The sequence below is a fragment of the Sebastes fasciatus genome, chromosome 15, assembly GCF_043250625.1.
Source record: "Sebastes fasciatus isolate fSebFas1 chromosome 15, fSebFas1.pri, whole genome shotgun sequence".
NCBI lineage: Eukaryota > Metazoa > Chordata > Actinopteri > Perciformes > Sebastidae > Sebastes > Sebastes fasciatus.
The window spans coordinates 4,203,183-4,228,168 of NC_133809.1; the positions used below are offsets into that span (position 1 = coordinate 4,203,183).

The window sequence follows — 24,986 nt, forward strand, 5'->3', positions numbered from 1 at the left end:
TGTGTTTTTTAATTTTGTAGTTTCTTTAATTTTCAGATAAAATGCTCTTTTTGAGTTTTTGAAATGTTATGGATCAGGGCTGTGATTTTCCATTTGCCTATGTGGTCATGCATATAGAAATAACAAAACACATTATTAAAGGCTTTAATTAACTTCTTGTATCATCTTGCATCGTCCCAGGTGGTGGAACTGATCGACAAGGAGGACATCGACATCTCCACCACTCAGGTGGCTGACATCATGGTGATGCTGCAGAAGGAGGAGAAGCTGATAGAGAAGGAAAAGGCCAAAGAGAAGGCTGAGAAGGAGCAGGCAGCCACAATCAACAGCTAACTCCTTTTCCCATAAAGACACATAGCACCTGTAAAAAAAAATAAGAAAATGAAAGACCACTGAGAAGATTGTACCCGGTCACAGAACCCTTTGGATCGTTGTGGACAACTCGACATACGGAGAGAGAGGTAACATCTGCCTTCTCAAAAATGTCTTTTCACCATAAATTTAAGCTCCTAAAAAATGAATTGTTATAAAATTAAAAAAAGGCATATTGCCTGTAAACCGCACAAATCAAAAAGAAACTTAAATTGCCATGATGTTAAACTCTTCTGGACTGATCATGTATTATATGTTGATATTTGGTTTTGTGTAATTTTACTCAATAATTTATTAACAGAAGGAACACGATGAGATGGTTGTTCTCCCAACTTAGAGTAAGAGATGGAAAATTGATCAAAAATAATTAGGAGAATTATTGTTTGAGGTGAACCGTCTTGCCTTTCATGTCATTTATGTCGTCATCTCAGAGAAATGAGAGATCATTTCTGGACTTTGCACAGTAAAAAATCATCGTCATTACCATAATTTCACTCCGTTTATTTCCCTCTTTTTGATTTTGTTTTTTAATATCATACTCCCATATTGTAAAGTGACCTGATTTGTACTTGGACAGGGTAGCTTATTGCTGGCTATAGGAGGAGAGAATGGTGGCTGCAACCAAATATATAATTAAAAACTACCTAGAAATCAATAAAATGTGAGTTTAAAGTGTTGAATTAAAAACATGTATTCATTATAACAAAAAAAATCATAGCTTTAAGATAATCATTCCCACAAAACATAAGTAAATGGAGGACTGAAATGTAAAAGACTGAAGTTAGCAACACTTACTTCAATATTAAAAATGAATGTACTGTAATTTCTTTTAATTTTGTACTTATTACATAATAATCTTTTTGTCTAGCGCTTCATATCTATTCCTGTTGTGTTCAATAGATCTCTGTAAAATGCCAAAGTTGCACTGTGGCACATTTAATAACAGCAACAAAGCAACAAACAAACAAACCAGTTCAGACTGACAGTGAGGCTCATAATCAGTAAAGGGACACGAGAAACAGCCCGCCGATCAAATATCGGTCAGTTGTTGCTGTGACAAGTGGTCGAGTTAGATTTTTTTTTTTACTAGTTTCTGTTTCAGGAAGTATTTGTCAGGTGAAAGTGACCTGTTGAATGTTAATGTTGAGAATGTAAAAGGGAAAATTCACTGCCTTTTATGTGGATGTCCAATCAGTGTTGATGGTAAAAGTAGTCGAATTAAGCAATAAATTCCTCAGTGTGCTATATTGACCGAGAAAGCTGAGTTCTCCTGCTCAAGGAGCCGTGCCGACAGCTCCTACATGTTACCAGGATGCATTGCGTGCATTGGAGTCCCGCCGGCCATATCCTCCTGCTCGGCCTCTCTCCGCTGCATTTCTTCTGCCGTATACTCTGGCTCGAATAAATACGGCTGAATATCCGAATCAGCAAAAACACTGTAAAATGCGTCCATAACATCCGCTGCATTTGTATTTTAGGATGCCGTTTTTCCTGCTGTTGGAAACGTGGCTAATTTGCAAAACAAGCGAAGAGAGCAAGGTAGTTCTATCTTACATCCAACTACTGTCACTGTCACGTCAAATAACGGTGCTGGATGCAGGAACAGATTTTACAGCTGAGAACTCAGATTTCTGGGTCAATATATCAGCACTGAAGAATCTATTGCTTCAATTTACTACATTTACCGTCGAAACTGACGGGACATCCACATAAAAGGTGGAAAATTTTCCCTTCAAGTAGTTTATTTTGTGCACATGTAATCTTGACCTCCATAGTTTAAATGCAAAGTGGCCTTCCCCTGATACAGACATTATGGCTCATATACTGTTGTATATTTATTATTGAGTATTCTAAGGAGAGGAGATGGTAGAGCTCTGGTATTCTTTTCACTGAGGATTTACTTGGTGTAATTTAGTTTTGGGCTGAAGAAGTCTGAATGTAGATGTAGGTGGTTTGAGGCATATTTAAACTGAGTCCTCAGTTTGTTTGTTTTATTTGCACCGTAGCGACGAACGTGTGTAAACAAGGACGAAGAGATGATTATAGATAATATTCGAGTCAACTTATGCTGACATTTACATTCACCTCGCTGCCTGTTGGCCTTCATTCAACTGTGTTCACACTGCAAGCTGCTTGTCCATTTTTTTTTTTGACGACATATTCCAAATAGGGCTGCGACTAATAATTATTTGAATTACATTTGATTCATTTTGTTTAATCGTTTAGTACATAAAGTGTCAAAAATGCGGAGAAAAATGCCCATCACAATAGACCAAGGGGACGTTTTCAAATTATTTGTTTAGTTTGAGCAACACCCATTATCTTTGTGTTTAATTTATACTGAGAGAAAACAGAGAAAATCAGCAAATTCTCACATTTATGAAGTTGGAACCAGCAAACAGATTTTGTGAAGTAGTAGGTTATCATAATTTAATTCCAGCACTAATTTCAACCAATGTTGGTCAGTGCAAAGAAGCTACAATCGTTTTGGCTTTTCATTTTTTTTGAAGCTATATTTTGACATTTATAACATTAAAATAATCTGATTAAACTTAATGAATTAATTAATATGAAAAAAAATCTTATTTTACAGTTTAACTGACCTCAGCGATAGGTTCATACTCCATGCTTGGTTTTTAAGACATTCAATTTAGTTGTCTAGCAATTAAGTCTTATTGGGAAAAACAGGGAAGATTTGAACGGTGGTGGTCAGTTTCAAATGAATTTTGCTCTTGCAAGTCAAATCTGTTGTTCATGAATTAAAATGAAATTGTGGGCACAGTTTGCCAGGTGTTTGTCACGTAGCTTGCAGTGTGAACCGACAGTAAAGGGTTGATCCACATGTTGAATTGAATGTTGGGCAGTTTGTGGTTGCAGTCATCCCTCAGTTATTCCTCCATGGTAACCAGAGAAGAGCTCAGGTGTAAACGTTAGAAGACAAAGTGATACTTGAGATAACGCCGAGTGGACGACGCTCCATTTTAATCTGTTCCCGGAATCCGCCGTCGTACGTGTGGGATGATTAAGAGCTCGTTCGTCTCCCCCATCAGGCACCGTCCCAGTTCCGACCCAAGCGCTGCCTGCTCTGCCTGGCCTGGCCTGGGACCAGTCAAGACTGATGGGTGCTGGGTAAACACTCGCCCCATACATGGGGCCAAAGCCAGCTCCGCTGGAGGGTTGTGTTTAGGTTAGAGACGATCCGGCGGGACATGGCATGCTCTCCGCCGCATAAATCAGGCCGTCGGTGTAAACACGTCACAGCGGCGTTGTGACAACTTCTCGATTACACTCGGCAGGAGAGAGTGGTGTTTGTGTCCCTGGAGCGCTGTGTACATTAGCAGCACTGCCACTGTTTCTAGGCATGGAGGGGTCAAAGGTCAGAGGGGGGAAGATGAATGACAGTGATGAATACCAGGGCATGTAAGGGTGACAGAGATCAATACTTAAAGGGCTGGTGTGTAGCATTTAGGGGGATCTATTGGCAGAAAGTATTTGAGAAGTATGTTTTCTTTAGTGTATAATCACCTGAAAATAAGAACCGTTGTGTTTTCGTTGCTTTAGAATGAGGCGTTTATATCTACACACGGAGACGGCCGCCATGTTTCTACAGTAGCCCAGAACGGACAAACCAAACACCGGCTCTAGTGAGAGCAATTCACGTTTCCACGTCGGCCATCGTGGTTCTCCTATACGCTCGGCACACGGGAGAAGTTTCAATTGGTTGCAATCTGCAACCTCACAGCTAGGTGCCACTAAATCCTACACACTGCACCGTTAAAGGTTCCAGTTGCAGATCCAGAAAGGTTTGAAATTGAGTTTAAAGGTGTTGACGCAGAGGTTCTCCATTATACAAACAGACAGAAGCTAGAATCAGACTTTACTTTATTAATTACTCAAAACAATTTAAATTTTTTTTTTTATATTCTCACATGTTTTGTGCTACTGCAGGCCTGCACTATCACTCCATGCTCTGGTATATATATTCATATTTCAGCCATACAGTCGGTGATATGATGTGACGTGTCATATTTCCCCTCATGCTACCAGGATATGATTATGATGTATGAAAACCTGTCAAATGCATTCAAGAAATCCTGGAAAGAAATAATTACTTTTTGAAATGGAGAACATGACGGAACCCTGATATGACAGACAGGCCTAAAACTAAAATAATATGTTTTCTTATATTTCCGAAACGCAGACGTCTGCAGCCGTGCGGCGGTCATTTGTGATTGTGTCGTCTGTGTTTGGCTGCAGTGTGAGTGAGGAGTGGAGCAGAGTTCACCGCTGGCAGCACTGTTGCACTATGTTTAAAACAAGTCTATCTAACGGAGGAGGAGGAGGAGGAGGAGAAGAGGAGAGATACAGTCGACAGCGAGCTTAAATAAGTTGTTTTTCACTGTAAACAAAGTCCAGTAGTCAAAGAGTCTTGCTTTTCTTTTGGTGACTTTAATTTGAAGAAGAAATGGACGATTTTAGCTCGCTGTCGTAATTCTTTGCCTGTCCTTTGCTGAGTGTCGCCGCTGTGTAAATGCACTATTCATTGTTGATAACAGTAGGTGTGTGTGTTAACTGTTCGGACTCAGGGTGTGATTGTTGGTTTGATTGGAGCTGAAGAAAGCGCGTTGAGATCTATGAACTCAACAAAACCGTCCTAAAAGATTCCAGCTGAGTTTGGAGGAGACTACGTTGTGGATCTCGTGTACTAGAAGAACAAATATTTAAAGCAATAAGTGGAGTGCATTATGTATTGTTTTAGAAAAGAAATGGAGTCCTCATGCTGCCAGCAAGAACATAAGGGTGCTATATAACTAAAAATGTTTGGATTCTGCCTCTCTTCTTGCTGATATTCTGCTTATTTGAGAGTTGATGCATTTGTAGATGATTATTTTTTTAGGACAGATGTAACCATATTTTTTGCACTTATCACTAGACGAATGCTACTTTTTTGTTGGATGTATACAAATATATGAGTTTTCTCTTGAGGTGGAAGTACGGAGAACTGTTGAGTTGCAGAGAAAAAGGCAGCTGGAGATTGAAAACAGGGTCAGCAACGTTTTTTAAAGTCAAGGAAACATGATGAGGAGTCAGAGTGAGTCTGCTTCTACAGATAGAAACTTAAAGGAGCAGCTCAGACCTATTTCAGGTCTGGAAAACAAAACTGAAATAGGTCTAGAAAACTGTATTTAACTGCATTTTAAATAATAGTGCAGCCACCATCGTTTTACACTTGTTATTCTAAAGGTGTGTTCAGGCAGAAACTCCAGATCTTTCTGTTATTTCGCTCCACTCTCTCATCTTTCAGATTCATAAAACCCCGGGATGATATGCGATAATTGCAATATTGCGATAAACGGAGATGGAGAGACGTGATTTGACACGAAACAAATGCACTTCACTCTCTGTCTGAACACACAGTTAAGAGTTATTTTCAGCTTGGGAATGTTTAAAAGCCTCGTGTTGGGCAGTCACTATGATATTAAACCCCAAACAAAGTTTTCAAATGTACTCTAGAACCAAAAAATAGGAATCCAGTGTTGATCTTTCGAGGTTTTAAATAACATCAGGAAAAAATCTCTACTCAGTTTGAAAGGTGAGGCTACATTTTGTTTATGCAATTATATTTGAAATGGAAAAAAAAATATATACTAAAAAATATTAGTTATTGAATCAATATAATAAGATGTAGCCTACTGGAGTTTTTGTTTTAAGCTAATTGTTATTGTTATTTATTTATTTATTTAATCAAATTTTCCAAAGTTTTTTTTTTTTTCATCCTAATGTGGAGATGTTCTTTATTAAGAAATGATCGGGAACTGGATTTGACTCTCAAATGTACGAAAAGAATCTTTTTTTTAAACACATGTAAAGAAATATAATTTACAACATGAATCATAAATGTTGAATAAATTCCGGATGATCCTGGATTCTTTTTTGTTTGATTTTTTTTCTTGTTTTGCATCTCATATTTCCCATCGCTCATCCTACATCACTCATCACGTCCACCGAGCCATTCTCTGTTATTTCTCATCTCAAACCTTCATTCCTGAGTCCTCACCAGCCTCACCACACTCGCTGCCATTCCCCCCCCCACACTCAGCCTCCGTACTCGGCCGCTGGAATGCAACCAGACTTATTTTTTTATTCCCAGCAAAAATGTTAACGTCTGTGTGTAAGCGGTTATTTTAACAGACTGAAGCAGGATACAAAAACGCATAAAAGATCTGTTTTTTAACCCTTTATGTGCACTGATCTTCCTGTACTGTTGGCAGGGAAGCAAACAGGCAGCGGATACTAACTTCTTGCAAGTTTATGTTGAATATGATAATCATTTGTCGCGGCTCTCTTCCTCTGAAATAATATTCATCTGAGATCAGTTCAGTCAAGAGACTCACGTCATGAATTTAACCATTTACTGCAACAATATGCATTTTATTTTGGTAGTGTGACTCTGCTCATGTGATGCTCTGGAACAGATCTGAGCGTCCCTGAGCTGACAAACCGCCCTGGCAGAACACATATTTAAAGAAACTGTCTGAACAAACTAATGAAAATGAAACCCAGTCACCAAAAGAGGTCTAGAAACATGTCGACCTGAACCTGCCGGAAGCTGCAGACACCCTGTTAAATAGGCAGTTAAACGTTTCCCCACTTTGTTCATGCTTCCATCCTTCATCACGTCTCTGCAGAGAATCAAAGATATTTGCGCCTCAGTCAGCGCAGTAGATGGGTATCGGGGGGTTTGTCTGGGCTGCCTGTCAGGACGGTGAAGTGTGTCTGTAGCCGGCGTTTCAGGCCTGCAGCCTCTAAAGGGGCGAAGAGGCACATTGATCTCAGGAAGTGTGAGCTGTCTGCTGCGGGGAGATTTTAGAGATACGATATTCTGATGAGGAGGTGTTGAGGGAGAAAAAAAGGCTTTAAAAACACAAAGATGTTGACAGTTTAGTGTGTGCAGGTTGTAATTGGGTTCATGGAGATGTAAAGTCTTGAATCCCTTTTATTTTTTTGACTGAAAAATATCAGTATGATGCTAGAGGTCGGCTGCCTTCAGGGTTATTGTGAGAGTGTCTGTGAGATGAAATGTGGTGCAGTTGTGTCTCATTCAATTTTAGTGATTGTGTTTTTGAAAGATTTCATATGAGGAGGTTAGAGAGGATTTTTTTCACTGTAAATCAAAGTATTTACTCTGAAACTGACTTGTTCTGGTGCTGCAGTGAAAGGTTTTTGAAACTGGATTTATAGATAAATAGTATATTTATAGGAATTTATTTATAGGAGGTTCAGAAGTACTTGACTATACAGGAGAAATATATATATATTTTAGAGAAGCACATCACTGTAGGAGGCTAAGTGGACCCCAGAAATGCACAATGTTTGCACAGTATATGTTTTGTATATAGGAAGTAGAGAGGTTTTATTGTATATGAGATTAAAAAGGGAAGTTTTTGAAGTTATTTAGAAATTGATTTGGTGTTTTCACAGACAGGATTCTGCTAATTTAAACCGCTGGGTTTAGATTATATCTGGTTTGGAAAATGTGTTCACAATCAGAGCTGTAGGAGGGATTTCATGATGAGTCTGAGGGGCACTTTGTCCCAGAATTTCCCTACATGATGTCTAAATGCTGTTTAGATATGCAAGAAAAAATACTGGATTATTTCATGTATTAATTCTTTAGCCTAAAAATAATCATATTTAAAGTTGCTGGTGTCAGGGTAACGAGGAGTGGGACGCAATTGCGAAACAGAGGAAGCCACAAAAATCGCAAGTGATTGAAGGGGAGAGAGGAAACGCCAAATAAAAATGAGCCGAAAAAAGAAACCCTGCCCTCACTAAGCAGCACTCTAACAGACTGAGCCTGAAGAGAAACAAACAGAAAACGGTGAGCAAATCGTGCAGATAGGTTCACGTGGTAACTTCTGCCGATGCGCAGCTAGATGAGTCAGCATCTGAGCACCAGAGAACCAGGGGTAGATAAAGGCTTCACACACCTGATCCTCATCAGGGTTAATTATAGGCTCCCACAGCTGCTCCTCCTCACACATAATTAACCCAACCAGCTCCTCACAGCTGGCTCTTTAAAAAGGTTTGCTCTAAAGTCTCTTAATTACATTTATACACTACTAATTTACCTGTCTTGTAAGCTGTTATTAATGTCCAAACACTAATTTGACACATGATCACTCCATTTTTTTTTTCTTTTGTTTCCGTTTCAGCCATTTTCCATCTTTTTCATCCCGATATTAAAGATTTCGCACAAATTAAATGGAACTTTTTTCTAAAGATCTAATAAATAATAGGCTTTTTAGAAAAAAAATGAAGTGTAATTGTTAGAAGTTTGATAAATATGGGCTCTGGGTGAGATGTTTACATGAATAAAACATAACGGAGAAACTATTTAAAGGGGACATATCATGAAAAACTCACTTTTTTTCAATGCTTGTGGACATACTGTATATTTGGGTATCTGGAGTTCCATGCACATGAATGAATGAACATTACGTTTTTATTAACATTACGTTAATCTTAATGTTAAAAACCCAAAACACAAGTATGAACCTGGAAATGAGCATGATATGTCTCCTTTAAGATGGTCAGTTATTTGAAGGGGTTTGAAGAAGGTGAGTTTTCCTCTGAGACTCCTTTAAGTGGACACTTGAAACAGCAGATTGAGGCCCTAACTGCTGTATAAACTGCTCTTTTTTAATGTAAATAAGTTAAGGAGCTCGCTGTGCAGCAGTAAGTACCATCGCTGACTGCATGCTCAAGAAGACATAACCATTTAATGGGTTGCATGCCAGTTTACTGATTCAAATGTTCTATCGGTAGTCTGTAATGTTTTGTAAGTCTCTTTTTCTGACGTTGGATCACTGCTGCTGCTGCTGCTGAGAAACAAACACCCACAGACTGTCATCCTGTATATCTCAGCATTGAGACTCTCCTCCTAGCAGCTCCTGGTAGCTGTGAAGTTTTCTCAAATATGTAAACTGACTGGACCGGACTGCTTCTCTCAGAGACTCTGCTCCTCATGAACTGTTATAACTCAAGAAGAAGAAGAAGAAGAAGAAGAAGAAGAAGATGTGACTTGTTTTGACACACAGCTGATGTCCTCTCAGCTCAAATGTCATGTCATCACAGGTGCTTCATGCTTACGTACTGTAACGTTTTCTCTTATTATGTCCTCTTCGTTTTTCTGTAACATCAGTGCCTCATGGGAATCGTTTTAATTCTGGCGCAGCGTCCGTGTCTCTGCTGTTGTTTCCAGTTTGGGTTATTTTTGTAAACACATTAATTGTTAGCATCTTGTTGTTTTGGGTCCCAAAAAATTAGATTTTGGTTTCAGTGAACTTTTATGTTAATTTCTCATTTCCTCCAGAGCAGCGATGATGTTTTTTTTTGTGTGTTCTGAGGGCAAAATGTCATTTTAGAAGTTACAATTTCATAAAATTAAGGCACAAAATATGATTTCCCACTCAGTTGTGCATCAACATTATGTTTGTCGGGCCTGAAGATTAACTTTGAAGTTCTGTTTAGACCGAAGCAGTTTAAAAAATATGGGTTAAAATACAAAATTGAGATTTCTTCCCACTCAGCTTTCCTGGAAACAAAGCTTTTGAAAAAACAATGTTAATATTTTACAATTTAGAAGAAGGCAATGCAACTTTCTTTCATTCACAGAGGCAATTCAAAGTGTTTTATATAAGTACATGCATTAGAATAACAGAATTAAATGAAGTGAAAAAAAAAAAAAAGATTAAATAAAAGACCAGGAAACATAATTCTACAGACATCCACATCACAATAAACCAACAGGAAAGAAGCTGAAGGGTCAAATCTGCAGTGTCAAGAGAACTCACTGTTCTTGTGAACTTTGGGTTCTTGTGAACGTTGGGTTTAAATCTTGCAGTAACAAACAGCCTTACAACTGGAAACAGTATCACTACTCACTCTGCTGCCTTCAGTGCCTCTTCTCCAGTACATTCAAGGAAAACAATGATCTACCATTAATCTTTTTCTATTTACATTGCATAGTCTTGGTATTTAGTTTAATTTCAGTCAGTTGTCAGACTGTGTTATCTTACTTATAGCTGAATTAACTGGTTTGTTTTTTGGAACTGACACTGATACACTGATATAATAACTTTATATTTATATAGCACTTTTCAAAAACAAGTTAGTGCTTTAAAAAAGACATAAAAAGCAACACAAATGAACAGGGAGTAATAAATAACAATAGAGTTGATACAGTAAAAATGTCTATGAATGTAAGTAGAATAATACCAGAAGAGTATTTGATTAAGAGAAAGCAATTATGAAAAAGATAAAAGGATATATATCACCTTATAATGTTGTTATTGTGAAGCAAATGTTGACTATTTACACATCCAGCAACACTAGCATTCATTAGCATTAACATTTCTAGCCTTCTGATGAATTTAAGTCCAATAATCACTCTCCTTTTAGCTCAGTTTTTGGTCTCCACCAACTCTTGAGAAAAATATCTGGCTTTTTATCAGTTAGGTGCTCCATTATGTTCACCTATTAGTCTCTAACTGTGTCTGGGTTTATTAGAGCTTATTTGCTTTAAGCATCAGCTTGAAGCGACGTTAAAGAGAGCGGAGTTTACAGCCCGTAAAACCAAAACAAATCATCCAAAAGAGACTAAAAGGAGACTGCAGAGCTGGGCGATAACTCTCTCTGTGGGTTAGTCACTCTGTTGTGGAAACTTATACACATAAACTGACTTTAAAGAGGCTGCACGCTGCAGGAATCAGCCCTAATTTGGTCTACATTAAACCATCCACACAAACGCAATCACACCGGTGCTAACTGATAATGTAACTGCGAGGTCCTCTCCCTGTGCTGGTTGGAAATCCCCCTTAATTACATCTGAAGGGCTTTGCAGTAATGCAGTAATAATATTGATTAATAACGTAAAAGGTGTAAAGACAACTAATCATTGTTTATTTGTGGTATAATAAGTTATATTTGAAGATTTTATGCCATTTTCAAGTTGCTACATCATCCTGTAGTTGCACCGTCATCAGTTCAGGTTTTCTGTGATTGTAGTTCAACGTCACGTTTAAGATTTATGATCACTGCTGTTCACGCCATCTGAATGTCCTGTCACATGATGACAGGAAGCTGGGAAAGGACACGAGAGAGTCTGAAAGAGAATGTGGTCGTTTTTACACCGAGATACAAAAAGTATATTCTCGATCATCGATGTAAATCTTCACAGACACGTAGAGGTTTATAAAAAAGTGATTCTTGTTTACTACTTAATAGTGAAACCACACTATTGTCTGTATAAAGTGCACAGTGCTGCTGTCTGTCTGTCCGTCTGCTCTGCTTCTAGTCTGACGATGTAAACCTGCTCTGAGTACCGAACACACCTGAGACATCTGGATTGTTCAGAAGCCGCTGTGATCACGCTGTTATTCATATCGCTTGAAACTAACTGCAATAAATCTGTCAACACAGCTTCTGTCTGTTTTATCTGTTAATGAATATATTTGAAATAGAGCTGATGCTTTGGGCTAGTGTTCATTTTTTATTAGATATTAGATTCCTCCCTGTAATCCCCTCTAATTGTATTCAATGTATTCATTAAGTCCTTTATTAATGTTAATTAATTCCTCATTGAAAAGCAGTATTTATTCTAGAAATTCCCCGTCTGCTGAATACATGAAGCGTGTTACTTTAACTTTGAAAGACGTTAATTATTCTGGATTTCACTCAAGAGTTTTCAACATAAAAATAATAAAAAAGGATGGAAACAAGTAGTAGTTTAATACTTTGAATTTTTCAGCATCAAAGCGAGTAAATTAATTTAATAAATTGAATCCTGACTATTTATTTATTTATTTGTTTATTTATTTATTTGTTTATTTATTTATTTATTTATTTATTTATTAACAGGGACTTCTTAGCTGTATACCAGAGTTATATAAATTAATTCCCATCTGTAGTCTCTGGGCAGGAAACAGAGAATAACATCTCTATCAGCTCAAGACTTTTCATGGTGCAAAATAAAACACAAGATTTTGTAAAATAAAACCATTAATATAAACTCTGACAACATAAAAATTATATTCCACAGAGCAATAAAACATCTGTTGAAAGGAACCATTGGGACAATAAAATAAATTAAAGCTGTTAGAAAGTTTCTAAGAAGTTTTGTGAGTTTTCAAGTATACCAAGGGCGTAACAAATGAATTAAAAAAGTAATTAGGGGTTACTATAGAGCCGACGTGCCACACCCAAGCCCAATTACGATATTAAATCAAAATAATTGGAATAAGTTGGAACATGGGTGCAACGTTTCGGGAGTTTTTGTGCATCCTAAATTCCTAAAATGAAAATCAAGGTTGTGTCTAGGTTCCCCACAATTTGCAAAACTCTCAAAAGATGGTTAAGCTTAAGGCGTTGACCTATAATAGTTAAGGTTAGGATAGATCGTTGGGCAGCGAGTTTTTGTGAGAGTTTGTGCAAGTTTTCACAATTTGTGGGTTACCTTCTAGACAAAACAGAAAAGTAACGCACAAAATCCAATATAGCTGACTTCCTGTCAGGTGAAACATTTTAGAGAAAATTCTAATATGTTCTTAAAGATGAGAACAATGATGCTACCAAATTTCGTGAACATCAAAGTAACTTTATCCCAACCCTGGCGTGCGTTTGGGGGCACCAAGCCCGATCACTGGTATGGTCAAGTATGTGCCAATTTGAGTGACTTTTTGAGCATCCTAAGCCCCTCAAAAATGTGATTGCGGAGCAAAAAAAATAATATTCTTGACAAAAACAATAGATCCCTGGACCTAATAACTGAAATTAAAGCAACTTCAGGGTCAAAATCCTCCAAAAAACACAATTCCCATCATTGATTTGAGTGGAGTTTGCAGTGTGGCCACTAGATGTCAGTGTGTGACAGTGTTTTGATCGTCCAGATGATGAATGAACTCTCTCACTGTCAAACTGTGACTTCTTGTTCTAGTGAGTGATAAATGAGCCAGAGACCAAAGTCAGCCACATAGCAACTGGGAAAAAAAGAGAGAAAAGGAAACAGTTTATCCTCACACATTTGGAGCTTCAGGTCAGGTGAGAAGGTTTTTTTTTTTGTCAGGTAATCACAGAAGAAGAAACGAATTGACTTTCAAACAGTGATTGTGTAAATCTCTCTCTGGTCTCATTACGCTTCCTTCTAGGGAGACTCCACCTTCCTGAATCCTGGCATCTCAGCAGGGAAAAACAAACCATAAAATGTGTTTTCAAAGAATTCAAACTGGAGCTGCTTAATGATGGAGCAGTTAACTTGTCATTTATGGGGTAAACTGGCAAAATTCACATTGTTTTGCTTGTTTAAAAATGTCACAATGATTCAGGATTTAACTGAATAATTTGTGGTCTGGAAGAAAAAAACAAAACACCACAATGGTAAAAAAAAAAGTCTTGAAATCAAAATGTTACTTCCAAGAAAGTTAAATAGTACCAGCACCAAAAACTGTCCCAGATGTCAGAAATTAAAGTGACTAATTGTGGAGAGTGGGCCATATTTTTGTGATAATGCATCAGTAATGAAAATCCAAACAATGGACATATAAAATTACATTATAATGACAAAATGGCCATATAAGATGTTTTGCTTCCCTCTAAGAATGTCTCAAAGGGAAGGCGGTTTTATGGATTTCCTGAAATGCTGACCTTCTGGAGATGATTTTACCCAACAGACACATTATTTTGTGCTTATCTCAAGACAAATCTAAAACATTTTGACCTGTAAAGGCATTTTATATTAATTATTTGTCATTATTTTCTTATGAACTACTTTTTTTTATTTAAATCCTGCACATGCATCCTTGCCCATCACAATTTGTTTTTTTGTAGCATTTGTATATATAGTTTTGTATCCAGATGCAGATAAAAAAAATCACTATATATCCCAAAGTATGTGGACAGGACTCCCTTGTCCAGTGATCAACCGCTTATAAGATGATTCTGAAAACATCTGAGGAGAGAGATAGGCATTAACGTAACATAATATTGATTCATATTTGATCAGCACTGCCTAGTTTGGCTGTTTGGTCGGAGTTCGCCAGTGATTGACAGCCGGCTCTCATAGACGCTAGCTGGACAGCGGACCTCAGATCAGCTTTGACTGCTTGTTTTCCTCCGGTCTGTGAAATCTTGCAGATGCCGTTAGGAGCACCGGAGAACACAGAGGCACAGGATTTTTTTCAGATTATCTGTTTCATGTACCACTGTCACGATATAGTGACCGTTTTATAAAAAATAACTTTTTAAAATCATATTTGCTCCATTTCTACCCACTGCTGCTTTGAAACTTTAGAAATGCATTGAAACCAGTACTAAGCTGTGTCTTAGTATTGTAATCATTCACTTCACAGATGTGATCACTATGAGAGGTTTCCACTGTACTTTTGTGTACTTTTGCTCTTGGGCTGTTTTTCGTGGTTTGGTGCCCCTTAAAGTTCCAGTTAAGGGGAAATCGTATTGTTACAGCGAGCAATGATACAGTGATTTAGGCAACAGTGTTCTTCCAACTTTGTGGCAGCAGTTTTGGGAGGTCTCTTTGCTGTTTCAACATGTCAATGCCCTCCGTGCACAAAGCCAGCTCCATTAAGAAATGGTTCTCCCAGTTTGGTGCTGAAGAACTTGATTGACCTGCGCAGATCCTTGATCTGAACTCCATCTAACACCGACTGTGAGCCAGATGTTATCGCCCAACATCAGTGTTGGACCTCACTGATGCTATTGTGGCTGTAAATCTGGTGGAAAGCCTGAAACCAGAAAGCTGGAGGCTGGAGGCTGTTACAGCAGCAGATTAATGCCCATTTGAGGTGACATGTTCAACAATCACATATGGGTGTAACGTACGGGTGTCCACATACTTTTGGCCACGTTGTGTATTATCAAAAGAACACGTGTGAGTGTGCAGCCTTGACGTAGAGATACCAGTACTGTGACATTACATTACTGGAGTAAAGGTAGCTGGTCTTTTACGGCTCGTGCTGCTCAGTGAGTCTTTATGTGTGAGTTCGCTGCACTGAGGCCTCTCTGTAGGAGCTAGAGCGTCTCCAGGCCTGTCTCCCTTCCAGACCAAACACACATCCATCTCCGTCTCCCGGGCCGCCGGTGACCTCTGCTATCTGGCGTCGACTTAACCTTCACTCTGGCGTCCGTAAACAGGTTGGCTCGTCACCGTAGACCACCCAGCCTCTGTGGTCACTCACAGGGAGTCGGTATTAGTGGGAGATGATGTACGTCTTGGAGCCGCCTCACAGTCACCAAGAGTACATACAGAAGTTTTTAAAGAGGTAATAAAACGTCTCAAACTTCTCACAGTGGTGCTGTTTCTTTGCTCGGCTTGAGCTAAACGGACAGGGGAGCAATTTTTTATTTCAGCTTTATGGGAGATGTTGACTGGGAGCTACTAAAACCACTGCAACCACCAGTCTTCACCAAAGAGACTGTTCTCTGTTCATGTTCATAATACACTGTATGTAACCAATATGTAGCTCAACATGACATCCCAACATTAGAATCAGCTGTTATGTTGGTTACACAGATTGTAGAGAATTGACTTTTATGTTACATCGTACAAAACAACAGAAGCAAAACATGAAGTGAAAGGGCAAGAGTTTATTTATGATGAACACACCTGAAGCTAACCAGCAATATGTACATGCACATAGCTTGTATAGTGTTATGATGACATGACTTCCAAATATGTTGATTTGGTCCAACAGCAACTACTTTACTGGTGGACCGCTGAAGACCGCCCCCCTTGGTGCCCCCATGTTCGAAAGAAACGCAGCGAAAGTGCCCTCTTGGAAGCTCTTCCAATGGAGAAAACAAGATGCAGTGCACTAGTGGGTGCCCTTAAATGGAGAAAATGTGATATGAAATGTGCCCTCTACGGTGCCCTTCCAGTGGAGAAAACGTGATGTAGTGCCCTCTAGGGTGCCCCTATAGTAGATAAAACATGATAAAATGCCCTCTTGAGTGCCCTTCCAGTGGAGAAAACAAGATCCAGTGTACTAATGGGTGTTCTTAAATGGAGAAAACATGATAAAGTGCCCTCTAGGGTGGCTCCAGTGGAGAAAACATGATGAAGTGCCCTCTAAGGTGCCCTTCCAGTGGAGAAAACAAGATGCAGTGTGCTCTTGGATGCCCTTACATGGAGAAAATGTGGTGAAGTGCACTCTAGGTTGCCCTTCCAGTGGAGAAAACATGATGAAGTGTGCTCTTGGATGCCCTTCCAGTGGAAAAAACAAGATAAAGTGCCCTCTAGGGTGCCCTTCCAGTGGAGAAAACATGAAGAAGTGCCCTCTAAGGTGCCCTTCCAGTGGAGAAAACGGAATGCAGAGCCCTCTAGGGTGCCCTTCCAGTGGAGAAAACAAGATGCAGTGGAATAATGGATGCCCTTAAATGGAGAAAATGTGATAAAGTGCCTCTCTAGGGTGCCCTTCCAGTGGAGAAAACAAGATGCAGTGCAATAATGAGTGCCCTTAAATGGAGAAAATGTGATAAAAAGCCCTCTAGGGTTCCCTTCCAGTGGAGAAAACATGATGCAGTGCCACATAGGCTGCCCTACATGCTAGAAAACTTTCTGTGCTTCACCGTGTGCAGCTGGTGCCCTTTCTATATTTTTTGTACCCCTGCTGTATGGCATATTTCTGCCTTGTTTGTCAAAAGGTACATATACTGTAGGAGGAGTAAATGTGTCTCTCTACTCTCTGCCGCCTACTTCTGCATTTATTTTAATCCCCTTCATCAACACCCAGGGAAAAAGCCACGGACATCAACATGAACCGCACCATGTTTACGGCGAGTCTTTACCGTCTCTCCTGAATGCAAATCCCCTTAATGAAACACCGCTGAACCTCTGGAGTAAGAGTGAGTCACCAAAGTGAGTTTTTAATTTAAATGCAGATGATGTTTTCAGGTGACTGGAGGCTGAGCGTTCGGCCGGCTGTTCGGGTTCACAGTTTAGAGCAGAGAGATGGAGGGATGGAGGGATGGAGGGAGGGATGGAGGGAGACTGCAGCATTGTGTGGCAGCAGGTGGTCAGGCCTGGATGCAGGTTGCAGCGTTGGGATGTCTGGGAGGGAAGTGGGCGAGCAGCGGGGATGAGATGATAGTTTTTAAACGGGGTTGTTTCCTGGCCGCTGCACAGCTGGTGGCTCCTCAGAGACTCATTAAGAGTTGCAGTGGGTGCTGATGTCTGGTGGCATCGCTGAGTTCAACTGACAAACACCAGAGAGACAAAGCAAACCCCCGACTGCTGCTTCACTGGCAGGAACAATCCTCTGTCTGAGGGTGTGTACGTGGGCTACTGAGAATAATATTGTGCATGAATGAGCTTCAGCCCTTCAAAATGTGGAAAGTGAGGACATTTTGCCAAACATTTCCTCCCATTGGGATCAATAAGGTCTTAGTCTGATCTATTATGTGATTTTTGGGTGTGAGTGAGGAAATTTCATAACAAGACTAAGAGTCTACAGCTTTGCTATTGGATCTGTGAGGCTGTACGTTAGCTAAATGCTAAAAGGCAGCATGCTATACATAACACAGTGCTGCACACATTTTGCTTACCTCAACAAAAAGCCAACGGGATTTGTTCATTGGATTTGCGGAGGCATTACCCAACATGTTCTCATCCCATCTCGTACTCGGCATCACCTTTTCCGTCACACTAAACACGTGCTTTACACTCCCTCGGCGTCACTTTGCGGTCGCAGTAAACACATGCTTCATGTTGTGAATAAAACAAAAACACTTGTTTAGGATTAGACGACAAAACCACTAAGTTAGGTTGGTAACACTTTTACAGGTCTGCAAATTTCACGGTAATTAGGTGATAATTAGCAAGTAACCTCTTTGAAATTTGGAATTACTGCCAAATTACCCCAATATTTACCTCAAAATCTATCCAAAATTACTTTATTAGAAACATTGTTTAATAATTTTAGTCCGCTATTTTATTTATTTATTTAATACATTTCCAGGAAAAGAATACAAAGTTAATTGATATGCTTTATTTCAATGTCTGCTGGTAAATAGATAATAATTAGCAAATAAAACTTGCCTGATCAGAACAGCTGTTTTTAAAGTGAAAGTGAAACTTAACGCCCGGAACACGAACAGCGGTCTCCTGGATGAAAACCCTATGTTTGTTGGACCCATCCACCTCCCCTCCTGCCCGCCCAATGTGTCTCTTTCACTCCTTAAACTACGTCACCACACACACTTTCCCTGAGCGTTAACTGTAGCCGCGGATGGGTTTACATTTTAGGTAATCGGAAGGCCGGTGCGTCTCATATCGCTGCAAAAGGGTATCTTGTGCAGTTATATCGAACGCCGACGGCTGTGTCAAAGCGGCAGTGTTTGATGCCCTGGGAATGAGAATATCTGTTGGTATCGGTATCATTTACGGGTCGTGGTATTGGTACTGGCATCATAATTATATTTTTAACGACACCCAGTCCTACATACTGGTGCCATGTCGTAGATGTTGACATCCTTCATTTGATGTTGTTTTGTCTTGTTTCTTTTCATGTATAATCATCTACCACAGACACACACAGACACATTAATATCAGGGTTAAAGGACAAGAAATGCAATATTTGCAATGGGCCCTCACAAGTATAGAAGTATAAACATCTGTCTGTCTGTCTGTGATTGTTTGTGTATGTCTGTGTGTAAATGTGCATGTGTGTTAGGTTCTGTTTAAAGTCATAATGGTGTGTGTATAATTCTCTGAACGTTGGTGCATGAGTACCTGCCTCAAATCTGCGTGTTTGTCTGTCTGTGTGTGTGTGTGTGTGTGTGTGTGCACGAGACAGAGCAGATAAAGCTTTATTGTTCCCCTTTAATCACCATCCTCCCTCTAATTGGCAGCTCTCTCACTGAGGGCTTTTTAAGGACCATCATCAGCATTTTATCACCATTATGGTTCATCCAGCGCCGCTCAGAATGAGACGTTCTCTCCTCCCGCGGTGCTCTGATCCATCCTGAATAAACAGTGAATAAAGAGAGAGTCTGGCTTCATAAATATCCCCTCAGTCAGCCCGTACAGCAGCCGACGCAGGTAGAGTGAGAGAATTCATATCCCGTTCTGAAACCAACGTCATGTTTGTTTAATGAGCAGCACACTGAATTCTTCCACTCTGGACAGCAGGGTTGGACTCTCCCACCCCCGTGTGCAACGTGTAAAGCAACTATCAATACAAACAAACACATACAACACAACTTTTTATTACTTCACACTCTCTAAAACACCCAAAATGTACCTGTCATAATAACTAAATCAACATTATTTGTCATAATCATAATATTTATAACAGCAACTCCAGACAGACACTTGTGTGTCTGTGCATCATGGTGTACTTAAGCAACCCCGTTGCAATATGCCACTGTCCTTTCTCCCAGCGTTGATGTGTGTCAACTATCCTGAAAAGCAGCAGTCTTATCACAGTTACTGGCACATCCCGACATCTTCTTCTGTCTGTAGGACACTTCTAGTGTGTACTATGGCAAGGCAAGTTTATTTAGCACATTTCAGCAACAAGGCAATTCAAAGCGCTTTAAATAAAACATTAAACACATTATAAAAGATAAGATACAAATAAAGATGAAATAGAGTACACATAACTTGTCGATGAGCTTTTGTCGACCTAGTTTGTTCGGTATGTCCCGCACCGTCGGCTCTAGTCTGCCCGTGTCGGTGGCTTTTCGCCCGATTCAGCATGTTGAATCGGCAGCGGAGATCGTTGGTGAGAGAAATCACTCTGAAACAAATCAGTGCACGAGAAGAGAAACTGAAGTGAGGAAAGCAAACCAACGAGTAAAGTCAAGAGGAAAAACACAGAAGGCTCCTCATTTTTCATCTTCATCTCATTTGATCATTCCAACACACGGATATTTTCACAGCGACATGAACATCTAAAATGAAGCTAAGTGGTGAGTGAGAGTGGTGTGAAAATGGTCGGCAGACGCCGCTCTGTTTCATGTACGTATCATAACAACGGCTTGTGTATCCGCCGTCATCGGTCTTTCTTTCCCTTTTTGAATGACGAATACAGACTACCGCCGCCTGCTGGTGTGGAGAGGTGCACAACGTACATGCTAGTTGGCTGTTGGGTGTTGCTTTACTATATTTCCTTATATTATTTTGCCTTTGCATGTGAATATTTGAATACTTTGGTAGTGAAAGTCTGTTCTCTATTGAGATAATGACCCAGTGATGAATTCAAACCTGTCAATGTGTCTTTCAATTTCTACTGTACATGGAGGATTAAAACCATATCCAGGGATCCACAAAAATACCAGTGCAAAGTATTATTTGCAGAATTGTTCCTTGAATGCACTAATAAGGGAATAAGAATGAAAACAGTGCTTTTGCATATTTGCATTAGGCTGCAATGATTGAACTTAAAAATGAAGCAATCTAAATGTTTACTGTAATAGAGTATGTCTCCCAGCAGAGTTTGAAGTCCCAGCCAGTTGATTTTCATAGTTCACTGACATGAAATGAAGAAGTAGGACGGCTCAGCATCAAAAAAGCATTTGAAGTGCCCCCACCCCTTTTGAAGTTTCAACTGAAGTGAGTATTCGCTTTTAAGTGTTTGCTCAAGTCCGTCTGGTCGAGTCTTCGGGGCAGCCAAATGTAAAGAGAATCAACTCTTGCAGCAGACGGGTCAGAGTTGAGTTGTAAAAGACATTCCTATGATGTGAATACGTCTCAATTTGAGTTCTCGAGTCTCATCTCCGCCGGTAGCCGTCTTGCAGGTTGGAAATAAATGTAAATGTTCCCATTAGGTCACATGAGATTAGTAGATAATGAGCGAAAAACGTGCAAAACCACCAGTGTGGTGCTTTAAAGTGGCATCCAGCAGGCCAGGAAACGTGCCATGACTCCCCCCCCTCTTTCTTCTTTGGAACCACATTGCCCTAAAGACCAAATCTGAGCCCCCTCCAGCAGCTTCCCCCGTGTGATAAGACGCTCTATATTTTCATGCTAATGTAGTTTCATCATGTTTGAGAGAACTCGCTCAGCGGCGTGCGGGGCACACCTGCGTGCATCTCGAAGACTCCTCTCAAGGTAATCAGAGGAGATGTGATGGAGGTGCATTCAGAGCTGGAGGTCTCAACAGCACAGAAAGTTTAACTCTCTGTTGCACCACACACACACTTCCTCCCTCCCTCCGTCTCTCCCTCCTTTCCAAACCAAACCACACTACAGATGTGGTGGGATCTCTGCTGTGTGGGAGGAGGAGGAGGAGGAGGAGGAGGAGGAGGAGGAGGATAAGGGGAGAAATAAGACCAGCTAAATAAGACGGCTTGAAAGAGGAAGAGCGCACAGACACGCTGCCAAGAGGATATTTCCATCCTTCTTAAAAGCGTCTCTGTTAAATGGAAAACAAATGTGTGATTGATGTGTTCGACTTCGGCGATGACGACAGACGAAAGAGAAGAGACGCCGTCCCCATCTCTGAACGTTTTAGCTTTGAAATGAGAGAGCGGCGGGAGGAGAGCGTGAGGGGTGAAACGTTATATGAAGTAACAGAGGGATGCAGGAGAATGTGAGGTCACTTTCATGGTGAAATACGCAGATTCACTCTAAAGCTTGTGATCCAAAAAATGCATTAGGCATAAATAAATGGTGTGAAAGTGAGACAAGGAAGATTTAATTAGTGTACTTAACCTTGACGAAGAAGCACTTGAAAGTAGTTTGAATACAGAAAACACACACATTGACCTTAATGGAATGGCTGCTTGTAAAAGACGTTTTAAATCCAGTGAAATAAAAACACTGAACTCAAACTACTAATGCCAAACAAATCATTAACTTCCTGCCAAAGTCAGCTGGCAGATAAAAAATACTTCTCTATCATGAAATCCTCCCTCTGCATTAGTAATCCAGCTTTTATTTTCATTAGTTGCATAGTTATGGCTGAATACCAATAGTAAACTGTTCTTTGGCTCGGAGCGTGTCCATCAGACGTCACGCTAATGTGTTGATCAGATATCGAGACTTTCGATTTGAGTTTGGCAGACGGACAAACTCACTAATAAGGGTGAAAAATGAAACCTTTTTTGGCAGGAGGTAACCAGAAATCACACCTCTTTTCTAAAAGGATAAACGGATTATCTTCGTACAATGGTTCCTTTCAGTACAAAGCAACAAGTCCAACAAGTGAATTAGTTCCATCAGTCATATTTTAGGATTAATTGTCAGCATCTGATTTCAAAACAAAACCCAACAAACGTGTCAAAAATATGCAGAAGGATGCCAAAATGGTAGAATATAATAGAAACACATGATTCATTTAGCTTCTTCTTCTTCTTCATCAGCGTCTCCTCTGTGCATGCCATTCGTTTCTTCAACCATGCAACGTATCCTCATACAACGGTTTGTATATCTTTTCATGTGTTTTCCTACAAATGTCCAGCAACACAGGCGATCAGTGCGATTGCTGACAACCCCTGGTTTTCTGGGTGAAAGTCGTCCACCCCAAGCTCTTTAGGTGTCCTGTCCTGGGTCACGATTACATACAAATTGATTTCAAGGGATATATACAGATTACAGGGCATTCCTTTTCATAGGTATAGCTACGAACGGTGTAGGAAAAAACAGTCTGAACCATGTTGGTAAAAGGTTTCTTAATCATAATGATGCCTGTAACTGTTGCAAAGTCTGTTTATTGTGTCCTGTATGACAGAAACTCTCCTCCTCTACAGGACCTGGACTTTACTTACAAAACAATTGGTTAATGCTTTCCAAAATGCATATATGATGGTTACAAAATAAAAGCTTTTGTTTATGACCAAGAATGTTTTATCATGTAGTTAGCAATAACAATAAACTAAGAGTTTACAGAGATGGAAAAGGTTTGGTTAAGTTTAGTCAGCTAAAACAAAAAGAGCTTCAGGGTTCATCCTTGACCTTGGAAATGGCAGTTTGGCAAAAAAAGGTCCTCTTATTTGGTGTTTCCAATGCCTCAAACCATTCAACACCCAAAGATCTCTACTGGTGCACACTAAAGACAAGACATCATACTGAGGTCATGTGATAAACAAACTAAAGTTTATTGCATTGATTATTGGTAGGAGATGGGATGTGACCCGTCGTCTCCCGCGTCAGAGTCACATGCTTTAGGGGCAGGATGGGTAATCTAACTATCTGTGAGATAGATGCACATGGTCTTTCCTTTGCACACGCCACCTTTTACCTTCTTTTTATTGTTACATGTGCTGGAAATTTATAATTACAAATTTGGAATAAAATAAAAAAGAAACTACAAAACTCCACCGAGCAAACGTGTCACCAGAAAGATCCTTATGAATGTTGGTACATAGTGCTTCTTCACCCTCCTTTGCTGTTGCAACACACCTTCTCCAGGTGCTGCTTAGCAACCCCCCCCCTCCAGTTTTAGATGACATAATAGGCTAATGAACTTTTTTTCAATCTCAGCCTGTTTTTGTGCAACTAAAATATGGTGAGAATCAATTCCCTCTTCTCATCAGGGTACTTACAGATCAAAATGGTATCAGAACATTTTTTTTTTTTTAGTGCAGTCGTCCACCAACAAGCAGTGAGCATGCAAGGCCTTCTATGGTGCGCGATGCTCTTCTGAGAAATACCTCATGAGTGTTCTTACATTAGAAATGAATGACAAGGTGGTGCAGACTAAAAAGGAGCTATGACCCTTACGTCTTTCACTCTGAGAGCGGTCATACTGTAACCAACCAACTCTCTCTGTCTCACATTTATTGGATGTCAGATCACTTTGACTTTGATTGATTATGATTGGATAATCCAACATGTCAGACGTCATAGGCTTAAACATTATCGCCAGCGTTCTATGACTGTAATACCTGGCGTAGACGTTTATTACCATAACACCTGAAAGTAGGGGGACAAGAAGTCTAGTTGTCCCCGCTATCCCGGCGCCAGTGCAGCGCAGGCAGATGTCCAAAGGACACACACACACACTTTTTAAAAAATGTCCCGGTGTTTTGGACGGCTGAGGGCCTGGCAGAGCTCCGGCTGGACGACCTGCCGCCACCTTGGCATTCAAACAGACGGGACATTCTGAGATTTAAGGGGGTGGAGAGGTTGGGACAGAGGTGGACGCCTCCCTCTCCTTACCCCACTCTCCCCCACACACAGTCTGCAGAGGTGAGCAGAAAGATGGAGGGAGGAGGAGCTCCGTCATCCTCACCCCACCAGACGCCACCAATTCAGCCTCCAATTTAAGACTCCTGGCAGAGGAAAGAAAGGGGGAGGAGAAAGGAGAAGGATTGGAGGAGGTGGAGGGGTGGGGATCACCTTGTTTAGAAGGAGACTCCCTCCATCCCATCCCTCACCCTCCACCCCTCCACCCCTCCACCATCACACCCACAGAGGCAGTCTGGCAGCAGGGAAGACAGGTGGAGCTCCCTCCTTCTCCCTCTGCCTGCTTCTCTCTGTGTAACTGCATTTTCATTTATACGGCCAAGTCCAGCGTGTTTGAAGGGCGTCTGCACAACACACACACACACACACACACACACACACACACACACACGCACGCACTTGGCTGTG

At 40.3% G+C, this 24,986-nt stretch overlaps 1 protein-coding gene across 8 annotated transcripts in view; it reads left to right on the plus strand.

Annotated features, from left to right (window-relative positions):
* Positions 1–6,299, plus strand: part of letm1 (leucine zipper-EF-hand containing transmembrane protein 1) — a 28,560-nt gene extending 22,261 nt beyond the window's left edge. For all 8 annotated transcript variants that reach the window (XM_074609802.1, XM_074609801.1, XM_074609804.1 and 5 more), the window contains one exon: positions 181–6,299. In XM_074609802.1, coding sequence (XP_074465903.1) covers positions 181–333 — 153 coding nt within the window. In that variant the 3' untranslated portion in view covers positions 334–6,299. The remainder of the gene's footprint in view (positions 1–180) is intronic.
* Positions 6,300–24,986: the final 18,687 nt, after the last annotated feature.